General features: G+C 44.0%; 1 protein-coding gene across 2 annotated transcripts in view; it reads left to right on the top strand.

The window, feature by feature from the left end:
- Positions 1–12,092, top strand: part of USP22 (ubiquitin specific peptidase 22) — a 107,624-nt gene that overhangs the window by 72,058 nt on the left and 23,474 nt on the right. For both annotated transcript variants that reach the window (XM_068146595.1, XM_068146594.1), the window contains 2 exons: positions 3,756–3,925; positions 10,581–10,728. In XM_068146595.1, coding sequence (XP_068002696.1) covers positions 3,756–3,925; positions 10,581–10,728 — 318 coding nt within the window. The remainder of the gene's footprint in view (positions 1–3,755; positions 3,926–10,580; positions 10,729–12,092) is intronic.

The following is a 12,092-nucleotide window of genomic DNA, read 5'->3' as shown; positions in this document are numbered from 1 at the left end:
TGGTTTCCTGATTGCCTCACAGAGCTGCATTATGTAGTGACCTATGTTCTTGCTTCCAGAACCTTCATTCAAATAAATCACAGGTTTCTGTGTGGCAATATTTGTTCAGACTGGTTTGTCTCCTGCCTTTCCCATCCCAGCACGAAGCCTGGGTTTAGAGACAAACAGAACTGCTTCCAGGAGAGCAAGATTAGGCACCTAGTTGGTTTCTCTGTATTTATATTCATGTGTGGTCCTCTCATTTCCCCTTTTCCCCCACCTTTAATAGCTGTGCAGTTGCATTTCACAGAGAAGTGGAATTTCCTTATCTTGCTTTGGTGTTTTCATCTCACCTGTGTGGGTGGACTTGCAGAACCAGTGTTCTAGGTCTCTGCATCACAACAGGAGTTACTGCCCAGTGTTGCAGATCCATTACTCTGAGCACCTGAAAAAACCCAGAGCCTGTTACTGGAAGAAGAGTGAAGAACTGAAGCTGACAAAGGTAAGCCAGCAGTCTAGAACCCAATTTTTGATGCTGAATACAAAAAGAAGTTCCCAGATGGGTTTTGCCTGTCCTCAGGGCATAGCAGAAGTAGATTTGTTGCTGCTTTGCTTACACCCTGCCTGTCCACCATGTGCCAGAATGAGAGCAGTGGTTGTGCACCCTGCTTGAGGATTAAAGAACACTTTCCTTTTTGTCTAATGGTAGAGTACACAACAATTTTGTCTTGACAGCAGTATCAGTGTACTCCAATCTTTACATCAGAAGCAAACCAGTGCTCTTCTCCTAACTGCATTTAGCCCACATCTGTGGATAGAATGTATTATCTCACTGCTTGCTCCTGCTCATTTCAGAAACAGTTCATAAAAGCCAGCACTAAAGATAACAGCATGAAGCAGAGCAGAAGTCTGCAAAGCAGCACAGCTTTGTTACTGGTGGTTGTTGGCAGTCCTTAGTTAGCCCACTCCTCTGTGCAGATACTGCCCACTGATTAGTTCTAGTGGAGATAACTGCTGATGCTAGCAAAAGTTAGACCAGCACAGCTGGGGGGGTTGTTCATTTATGACCCACATGTTGCAGTGCTGACTACTCTGGTTAAATATCTCCAAGCTTTAATGGGGAGGGAGTAGGTGTGGCAGGCAAGTTTTCACATTCTTAGTATTTTATTACCCAGAAATGCTCTGCAGGCTTTTCATTTTCAGCTGTTTCTCTTTCCAACAAAAATTCTCCCCCCAAAAAAAGGAAAAGAGTAAGTTAAGCAGAAGAGGATGTGGTGTTGTGTTGATTTCTGTCAGGGCTTCAGGTTACATACCTCAGATTTTGATGTTTCCAAGATGAGGCAGTACCTTAGCTGTAGTTCAGTGCATCATACCTGCTTCATTTCAAGTATCAGCTTAAGAGACAGCGTAGCAGCTGCAGTCATTGCTCCCTCAAGGATAAGAGTGATGTCTGCTCCTTTATGTGTTCCCCTTTTCAGCCGAGTAAGTTCTCATGTTTTGCTACACTCACCCTTTTCTGACCTTTATTAGGGTTTGGAGTATTCACATTTCAGCCTTGTCTGTTTTGCAGGTGACTTTGGGTTCATTCACGTGAAGTCGTAGTGCACGAAGCACTCCATTGACACCCACCAACACCTGACACCAAAGGGCCAAGCAAGCAGAACAAACCAGGAGAGCCTCCTGACTTTGCCTGTAACTAGTCTTCTGGTGGCAACTTTGAGGAAGATTTGGTTCTTGTGGTCACAGGGAAAGAAGGTCCAGCCACAGGCATGTAATAAATGATGCTTAATAAATGATTCCCAAAAGCTGCCTTTATGTGTTTGCTTTGTGATTGCTTAGTTAGGTACTGGAAAGAGAAGCTGCAGGCTGAGTCTCCAGATTCAGGACTAGTTTTCTACTAGTCTTCTCTGCACTCTGCAGGCTGACTCGGAATTCTGGTGCTAACCAGAGGGACCAAGTTTTCCACAGGGAAATAGGGACTGCTGCTCAGAACCCCCTGGTGCCTCACAGGCACGCCCAGGGAGCCTTCAGCCTTCTTTTTGCACAGTCTGTCATTTAAACAAAGCCAAGAAGTCTGATGTGGGGAAAGTCAGGAGAGAGGTAGACAAAAGGTATTCACCAAAGCTTTTTTACACCTCCACAGCATGAACACCTTTCTGTTGTGACACTGTTTGTGTAGACTGGGGCCTGAAGCAGGATTATGTACCAAGGTGAAGCCTCACACCACATTTCAAGCTGCTACAACAAATTAACTGCTTAACACTTTGCTAATGTGCCTTGCCAGCGTTGCCTCCCAGCACCAACCATAAATCCTCTCAGGAAGCTTTCTGCCCAGGTAGAAGCTACCATAACATAATGAGAAACTTTGTCCTGGCCTGTGAGTGAACAGAAGCAACAGGAAGTTGTTGGAAGGAGGATGGTGTTGAATGTAGGTACAGGGAAGAATGATGTGGGAGGGTTGTGTGTCCATGGCCTAGAGCTCTGTATGCAGTTCAAGCTGATGGAGTGCCGATGGAGTGCCGTTTCTCTCTGGTAACATAGCAACTGGGCCACACCTCCTGCTGAAAGATGCTAAAGAGCCCTTTGAGCACTATCTGGTGTACTGCAAAGGAACTGCATCAGTTTTAATTGCCACAGCATTGCTCATTTTTACCTCAGAGTGGCAAGGAAAGGAAAGTCTTCGTTTTCTGTCAAGTATAACCCATTTTTTCCCCTTCATTTGTGTAGCCATCAAATTTACATGGCAAAAGGGACTGTTAATGTGAAATGAATATCAGAGCTGTACCTAGCAGTGCATTTTGTCTTATTCCAAAGTAAGTTTTTGATGCAAAATAAACATTCTGGTCCACATGATGCACTTCTCCTTTAGCCTTTCTGTATGGTGAGATGATGTTGATGTGATGGAAGAGTACTCAAGGATTTTGAGCATGTTTTTCTTTTTGCTTAGACTTTGCAAAATGACTGAAAAGCTTTCCCCACTCCTAACCTCTCTCCTGTTGTGCAACAAAAGAGCTTTCCTTTAAGCATCTTGGTTTCCAAGCACAAGAAATCGACTCTGGGCATTACTGATTTAAGGTGTGATGAATCCTCTTATGCCATGTTGAATTTTTGGATGTGTAATTGGGAGATGAATGCTTAACATAGCTTAAAGAAAAAAAGATGTGGAAGCAGTATTGTTGAGAGTTTCTCTTTTAAGGTTGTTTTGGTTGGATCTTGGAGTTTGTACAAAAAGCAAAAGGGCAATGCCAGGTCTGCAGTGGATGTCACAACCTGGCCTTGGGTCAGGGCTGGGTTTTTTGCTGCCTGTCTTAGAGATGTGGTCCTTGCATTGCAACAGTGTAAAAAGTTGTTCTGGCTTTGTGACCTCTATGAGGGAGACTTACAAACCTCTGAACACTTCTTTATTGACTTCTTTAAACGTCCTGGTTTGGCTGTGGTTGTCATTGCACTTTGGTATCATCCTGGGGAGGAGGGGGCACCATTTGGTGGCACATGGCCAAAACAGCTGCTGCAAAATGCTGCTAGTGGTGGTGGTGTACTTTTGAGCTTTCCTTTTCACTTGAGAATCCAAACCCACGAATCCTGGTGGTGTTCAGAAAGCTTGGCTGGAGTACATCAAACCCAATAGCCCACCTAAAACAACATAGAAGTGCCCTTGGAGCTGTGCATATACAGTAAATCTGTGGCAACATTGTGAAAAACTACATAAAAATGCAAATCTTCCAGATTTTAACTCGATAATGCTTATGCCTCCCCTCCCCCTTCTGTCTTTATAGGTCTACGAGGGCTAATCAATCTTGGGAACACATGTTTTATGAACTGTATTGTCCAGGCACTTACCCACACTCCACTGCTGCGAGATTTCTTCCTCTCCGACAGGCACAAATGTGAAATGCAAAGCCCCAGCTCATGTCTGGTCTGTGAAATGTCTACGCTTTTTCAGGAGGTGAGTGCTGCTTGCCACCCTGGCCTTGCCTTTCCCCACCTGCTGGCTGAGTTTCTTACCCCAGGAAGGACTGTGTTCAATTTGCAGATGCAAAGGGGATGCAAATTGCATTTCCCCTCAAGGTGTGGTAAAAGAGAGCGGTAAAGACCGAGTGACACCCTGCTGTAAAAAAAGCCCCAACTGCTGAAAAGGAAACTGCTGGCCTGTTAAGTCCTGCTCTTCAAGTCACCCTTGTTTAGGCAAAGCTGATGCTGGAAATAATTACAGTGCTGCCTGCTCTTCTGAGACTGATCTGCAAGACTTTAGTCTTAAAGCTGCACATGTGCATTAATTAAAGGTGTAAGTTGTAACTGGAAAATATGTCACAGGCTCTTTGGGTGATAATGGGAGTGAGAATAATGCAGGAGTGTGTAGTCTTGTCTCTAAGGCACTGGGTTATGTAGGTCTACATAAAGAGTTTAAGGAACTTGATTCAGTGCTTTCTAACAAGGAGAAATACTTTTGCTCTCTCAGCCCTTACGTGGGAGCCCATTAGTGACCAGGAGGATATGGAAAAGTGAATGTGTTGGTACAGTTTTGTATGAGCTACTCTTCTTTCCCTTTCTTCAGGTGTGTGGCTCTGCAGTGTGCCTTTCTCTGTAGGCTTAGTCTGTGCTGTGAGACAGGCTCAATCTTTTCCTTAATAACTTAATCCCCTAATAAAGTCAAAGAGCTTCATTAACTTAGCTCCCCATCAGTAATGTAAGGACTATGGCTAAGGCTTGGGCTTCTTCCAGTTCTAAGATGAGCCTTCAAAAACAAAGCCTGTGCCTTGGGAAGTAAAGAAAAGCCAAACCAACAAACCCCAACCAAAGCAAAGGTCTAGCACATGCTGTCACAGAGCATCTAAGATAGCTGGAGGTGTCTGTACGCTCAGCACGTCTCCTGTGTGTCTGCTGTCATGGAAGCTCATTCAGAGACCAACTCAAAATAGCTTTACCTTTATCTTCTGATTTCCAATTTGATTTTACTTCTGTGCCTTTTTTCACCAGAGATTATTCTTTCTGGTCATTGCAGGTGAGTTCAATGTATACAGAGGATAAGAGTCCCTCGTAACCATTCCCAGTAGGAAGTTGTTTTGTGCTGACAGTGGGTGCTCCCCTCAGTTGGTAATCTGTGGTGGTGCTTATCAGTCATTAGTTCAATGTTACAATTCTTCTCTTTCATTTATTTTTCAATTATTCCTGAGTCTGTCAGGAAAGGAGGGAGAAACAAAAGGCAGGCATAGTAATAGGTAGCAGCTGCAGAGCTATTGAAACCAGATGTGCAGTTAAATAGGAAAATACCACTGTGCCTAGATAAAAATGAAGCAGTCCTGCTATAGAAACAGCAGTGTCTGGACTCTCTTACTAGAGAAACCTATTTGCATGCTTTAGAATACAGGTACTATTGTAACCTTGATAGCCTTTCATCAAGCTGTGGTAAAGGCTCATTCTGATGAGTATCACCACATTCTGTTTACACATATGCATGTTAAAACAATCCCTTGGGAAAGAGGCAGTGGGGCTTGCATTACAGACTGAGGGGCTGGAGGAATGAGCAAGGCTGATTTTGTTTTGTTTGTTTGTTTCCATTTTTGGATCTGGTGCCCTGTTGATGGCCTGGGATGCTTTTTGCTAGGCCTGGTACTAGCCCATAACAAAGGTGGTTGTCTGGAATGGGGTTTAAATGCAGCATTCACATTAGTTTGTAATCAAGTTTAGCTTCACACAAAACATTGGGAACCTCAGCCTTCATTTTCCCCAGTCAAAATTCATGCTTTGCCAGAGTGAATGTTCTGCAGCATGAGGTGAGTGAGGGAAGAGCCATACCTGTGATACCAGCCTTTGAACACAGCAGTACAGTGATCTCTGGCCTTATTTCCCATTGAAATCCTTCAGCTCTGTGCTGTGGGAGGATAACAAAAAGTGACTCAACCACCTTGAAGTAAAACTTGAGTTAGTCCTCCACAAACAAAACTGCAGTGTCTGTAACCAGCTCAGTCTATTTTAGCTCACAAGCAGTAAGTACCAAGTTATGTTTACAGCTCTGTCAGCACTCATTGTAAAATTCTGCTTCCCAGTGAGCTTCAGTTTCTCCACACTCAGAATTAAACCCAAAATCTTGTGGGTTTGGGGCAGGCTGCTTAGCCTTTCCTGTCCCAACTGTAGGAAGGTTCCTACACCATCGCTGTGGAGACAAGGTCTGAATGAGGGAAATGTAACCAGTGGAGGTCTCAGTGCTGTGGCTGAGGATTCCTTTGTAATTGAATTACTGGGGAACCTTTGATTCAGGTTCTGGCTTGTTCTTATGCAGGATTCCCATCTGGGATTAACTGATGCAGTTATCCCAAGGCATTTTACCCAGTGACAAATGGTCAGGGCAAGGGTTAACTTCATCTCCCCTCCACCCTTGTGTTCTGGAGGTGTGATCTTAGACAAATGGAATGCCAGGGGATCTGGTGAAAGCCTGCCTGCAAGAGGGCTCCAGGAGAAAGAGAGACTGTTTGGAACATTAAATGAAATTCACTGCACTAAAGCTGCAAGTTTTGCTTCCTAAACAGAAGACACCTGCACTTTTGTTGTTGTTGTTGTTGAGATCATCTAACTACATAGTTTGTGTGATTTCTCAGTGGTAAATAGGAAACAACAAAGTCCTTCCACCTTGAAGTAGGTTGATGTGGAGTAATTGTGTATCAGATGATTGTTAGAATTGAGGTGGGGTTTTTTATCCCTTGTAGTTTTTCTTACAAGTATGGCAAACATTGATTTCTGTTTGCTTTAAAAAGCATCTGCCTGCCTCAATTAACATTCTCATTTGTGCTACTTAAAACCCATTTTTCAATAGAATCATGACATGAATTACACTGCTTAAGGAAAGGAATGAGAGAGAGTGGTGGAACTGGATGGAGGGAAGATAGAACACACAGAATCTGTTCATGGAGCCTTTGGGCTGATAGGGTTTGTGCACTACTCTTTACCTACTGGTATTTGTGTTGCAGTTTTGCTTCACCATGAAACTGAATTTCAAGATGGTCCACACCCTAAAATGTTTCTCTAAATCCTGTACAGAATGTCCATTCAGGGTGGCAGGATCTGCAGATCTGTCTCTCTCTACTCTGTGACTGGAATAGCAAGAATACCTGGGAATAGAGAAGGGTGCAGTGCATCCACTTGGATTTAAAGAGCAAAGCCTTCTTTATTCACATCATTACTCATCCTCCTGAGCCTATCAAAGTGCACAGCACAACTCTGTGGAGAGTTGAGAAGCGAGGACAAAAAGGCAAAAGATGATGATGATGATTTATGGCTTTGCTATCTTAGGGTGGTATACTGCTGAAATGCCTTGTGTGTAGAGTAAGTTACAGCAAAGGTACACAGGAGGAAAAGTAATTAAGGCTCTTTACATAGGCAAAGGCCTCACAGTTTGACATGGAAAAGTTTGTGCCAACAGTGAAACCTTTTAATTGTGGAACTTAGGAGGTACACTCAAGCAAAATGACTCCTTGAAGCATTGCTCTTGGTTTGGAGCCCTCTAGTAGGTGTTCTTTTATGCTGCACAGCACATGTGATACCCACTCCTTCAGCCACTCTAAAGTCTCAGAACATTTAAAATCTAAACTGAGAAGGAATTTCTGTGAGGAGCTTTTAGCTTCTCAGATTGGGCTGGAGCTTGGCACAAGGCTTATGCCTATAAATTCTTGGTTACCAAGCTGGGAGGCCATTCAGTTGATACATTTGCAGCACAGATCAGATGTGTCTGCTCACACAGTTGTGCTTTTGGTGGAAGGAAGGAGGGGAAGGCAGGTCAGAAGTGTGGGGTGGTGTGGGTCTGGTTTTGGTTTGTATTTTAAAAGCTGTCTGCATTTGTATCTTTTTGGCAACAAGGCAAAACAGAAAGCCCAGAACCCTCTAAATCCACTACAGCTTCTCTCTTTCAGAATCCAAGAGCAAGTGTTTCAAGTGGGGGGGAAAAGACCCAACATCAAAACCAAACCAAAAGAAGTGACTTTTACTTGGGTTGTTAAAACAAAGGCTTTCAATCCTGGTTTGTTGGTTTGGGGGTTGGTTTCTTTTCTCCTGGACCAGCAATGAAACCAGTTGCATTACCAAACATTTTCCAATCACTTAAACTTAATTCTCTTCAGTATAAACAAACTGATGCTGCAGAACTGAGAACAGATTTAAAGGGCAATCTATTTAAATTACATTTGGGGGGGGGAAGGGAGGGGAGGGGAAATCATGCTTTAAAAGGGAGTTGTAAACACATTGGTATTTATATTTCATGTGAGTTAATGAACAGGTTTGTGTAACAGTGCTTGAATAAAGACTTTATATGGATACCATTTTTTTGCTTTCTGTGGGCTGGAGCAGCTCTGAGAGGTTGCACTTCCCAGCAGCAAGGAAATGACAGAGATGGGATGGATGTTGAATGTGCTCAGATTCCTGGTTTCATCTTTGGTTTATTAGAACAGTGAAGCTTCCCCCAGCCCCCACCCCACCCCTATGTATCTTCACCACATTCTTACTGGGGATGTTTCCAGTTTCTGTGTGATAACAACTAATCATTTGGTAAAGCTTCTTCTGGGTGGATTTCTTTTTTCCCCTAATCCAAATGAAGCACTAGAGAATGCAGAATCTGCTGGCAGGTCTAGTGTCTGCAGTGGAGTAATTATGGAGAGTGCTGTTGGTTGAAATGACCAGAGAGAGCTCTGGGACTAATTGTGAGGAGTGACAGAACAGAGAAGTTTTATGGCTGCAGTTCCCTGAATTATGGTGAGCAGCAGCTGCATCAGCAGATTTCAATTACCATATGACTGCTCCAGTCCCCTGGTGTCATTCTTGTTGGCATCAGAGTTAACTATTGATCTGTTTATTTATGGAAGCATCTTGTGGTGTTTGGCTGCAGAGGTTTAGTTTGTGGTTGCTGTTTGGAGCTTGCAATAAACAAATTTCTTCGCAGGGAAATACATTAAAACCATTTAGAACCCCCCAAAGCAGGAGGGCTTGAGGAGATTGTACCACCTTTTGCCTACCTGTCCTACAGTATGGTTTATCTAGGCAGGTTTGTAGCACAGTGCACTGATAGAAAGTGCTTAGAGACTGGGCAGGGAGAACCCGCTTCCCAATGAGAAATTATACACTGCTGGGCTTTGAAATCCTGTTGTTGTGCTGTGCATTTGCTACATGCTGTCTCCTGCTTGGGAAGATGAGCTGAAAATTAACCACCACCCATCTTGGCAAAACATAATTGTGGTGTTGCAGGCACCCTTTACTGGCAAATATCCTTCCCAAAGGTTAGGGGGAAAGCAAACTGACTTTGAAATGTTTGCTTCTTGAAAACAAAAATGTTGCTTTGTGAAGTGCAGCCTGAAGGCCAAATGAAGGAACTTTCCTGGGCCTTTCCTGGCCCCCTGCAGGGCCACCACAAGCATCACAGCTCGTTTTTGGAACTGCTATCATTGTGCCAGGGGTTCTTGAATGTATCCAGCAGTCAGCTTGCTCAGGAGGGGACTGCTAGCTTTCATCTCAGGCTCTGGATGCCAGAATTGGCAGAGCCCAAGTGAGGGCTCAGGAAGAAGAAAGTATTAAGAGTTGCAGCTGTTGCAATTGGATAGAAAGGGAGAGGGTGAAGGAAAGAGCTGAACCTCCACCCAGGGCAATGCAGACCCTTAGTTCTTCTTCTTAAGGTGGGACCTGGCTGGGTGAGCAACCAAACAAGCAATCAGTTGTGTATTTCTGTCAGCATTTGCCTCTCCTCCCCTTCTGTGCTGATTTACCTCCTCAGCTGTGTCACCACTCAGCAGTGGGGTTTCACATCATGGTTTTGCTGATGGAATAATTTGCCTGTGCACTCTCTAATATGCTCTGGGCAAAATCACCTGGGGTGATTTCAGTCGCTGCTGCAGCCACCTCATCATGTTCTGACTGAAGCAGCTTAGGAAGCAGATGCAGGAGCTGGTCCAGGACCAGAGCTCTGGGCAGTGACACCCTGCAGGAGCAGTAATGGGCAGCAAACGTTGGGGAGAGGTAAATGCAGTGGTACCTTCAGCTCTGCAAATGGCTGTGCTGAATAAAGTTGTGCCCAAGGCCTTGTGCTGTTACAGCTCTGCAGTGTATGGCCAATGCTGAAGCATGAGGCTCCTAGCCTGCCTGTAATTTTTTCCTCAAGACAGAGCTGGTCACATAGAGAGACTTACCCTGGCTTGGTTCAGGGGCTGGCTGACAGCTGGCATCTAATATTCTCATCTTCAGTGTTTGCTCCCATTTTAGGAGGCATGTAATTTGTGAAGGTGGTTACTGATCTCTTGCAATTGAAGGCATTTGCCCCTGCCCTGACTATCTGTGGAATCAGTAAGGACTTTGCAAGTGTTTGTCCTCCACTTTTTTTTAATGTTAGGCTAATCCATCACTAAAAATGAAGGACTTTCAAGGGAGAAGACTGAGGGGCTCAGTTCTGACATCACTTCAGTAGTCCATGACCAAAGGCTGTCTGTATTTGACTGTTAAGGCTTATGGGAACCAAATGGTTGTAACCTATTTGACTAATTGCACTGGTTTTAATTCTTTGAAATAATGAAATGCACTGAGGCTGTGTAACCTGTTAACAGTCCTGTCCTTTTCTTTGCTTTGAGCAGTTTTACTCTGGGCACCGATCTCCTCACATTCCATATAGGTTATTGCACCTGGTATGGACTCATGCACGGCATTTAGCAGGGTACGAGCAACAAGATGCACACGAGTTCCTCATTGCTGCATTAGATGTGCTGCACAGACACTGCAAAGGTAAGGCTTGCCCTGGCTCTTCACTCAGCAAGGAATATTGGATCAAAAAGGAGGTAGAACAATCTCTTCTTAAATCAAGTGAAGTGCCTTCCAGAGCAGCAGGCTTAGCAAATTCTTTTCAGAGTGTTTGGTAGGCTCAAAGAGAAAGGTCTGGAAACAAGGAAGGAAACTGGGATTTTAAGGCATTTTAATAACAGAATATTTTAAGGTATTTCAGTAACAGAATATTTTAAGGTATTTTAATAACAGAATATTTTAAGGTATTTTAGTAACATTATTTTAAGTTATTTCAATAACAGAATATTTTAAGGTATTTTACTAACATTATTTTAAGTTTTTTCAATAACAGAATATTTTAAGGTACTGTAATGCCATTATTTTAAGTTGTTTGGTTTTAATACCATTAAATTTCAAGTTGTTTTAGTAACATTATATTTTAAGTTGTTTTCCTACCATTATTTTAAGTTGTTTTATTTTAATACCATTATTTTAAGTGATTTTAATACCATTAAGTGAAAAGTAATAACAACCTGCTGAGTAAACTGTCCCTAGAATCACAGAATCAACCAGGTTGGGAAAGACCTCAGAGATCATCGAGTCCAACCTATTACCTAACCCCTAACAGCTCCTGACAACTAAACCATGGCTCCAAGGGCCAGATCCAAGCCTTCTTTGAACACCTCCAGGGATGGTGACTCCACCACCTCTCTGGGCAGCACATTCCAATGACCAATTACTCTTTCTGCGAAGAGCTTTCTCCTCACCTCCAGCCTAAACTTCCCCTGGCACAGCTTGAGACTGTGTCCTCTTGTCCTGGTGCTGCTTGCCTGGGAGAAGAGACCAATCCCCACCTGGCGACAACCTCCCTTCAGGGAGTTGTAGAGAGCAATAAGGTCACCCCTGAGCCTCCTCTTCTCCAGGCTAAGCAACCCCAGCTCCCTCAGCCTCTCCTCCCAGGGCTGTGCTCCAGACCCCTCCCCAGCCTCATTGCCCTTCTCTGGACATGTTTGGGCACAAACAGAAGGTTCCTTCTAAACATGAGGAGAAACTTCTTCACTTGGAGGGTGACAGAGCACTTGGAACAGGCTGCTCAGAGGGGTTGTGGAGTCTCCATCCCTGGAGTCATTCAAGACCCAAGTGGACAGCATCCTGTCCAACCTGCTCTAGGTGAATCTGCTCTGGCAGGGGGGTGGACTAGATGATCTCCAGAGGTCCCTTCCTACCCCTTGTCATTCTGTGATTCCCACTGTTGAGGATTACCTCCAGTCAGAAGCAGACCAGCCTGTACATCATTTGAATGGCCATCATGTTCTCTCACTGCTTGTGAGTCACTATCTTTTCTTTTAAATTGCCATTTTAAGTCT

This window comes from Melanerpes formicivorus, unplaced genomic scaffold (genome assembly GCF_026170545.1).
Source record: "Melanerpes formicivorus ecotype bairdi unplaced genomic scaffold, bMelFor1.0.p_v2 SCAF_14, whole genome shotgun sequence".
Classification (NCBI taxonomy): domain Eukaryota; kingdom Metazoa; phylum Chordata; class Aves; order Piciformes; family Picidae; genus Melanerpes; species Melanerpes formicivorus.
This window is presented reverse-complemented; position numbering and strand designations above follow the sequence as displayed.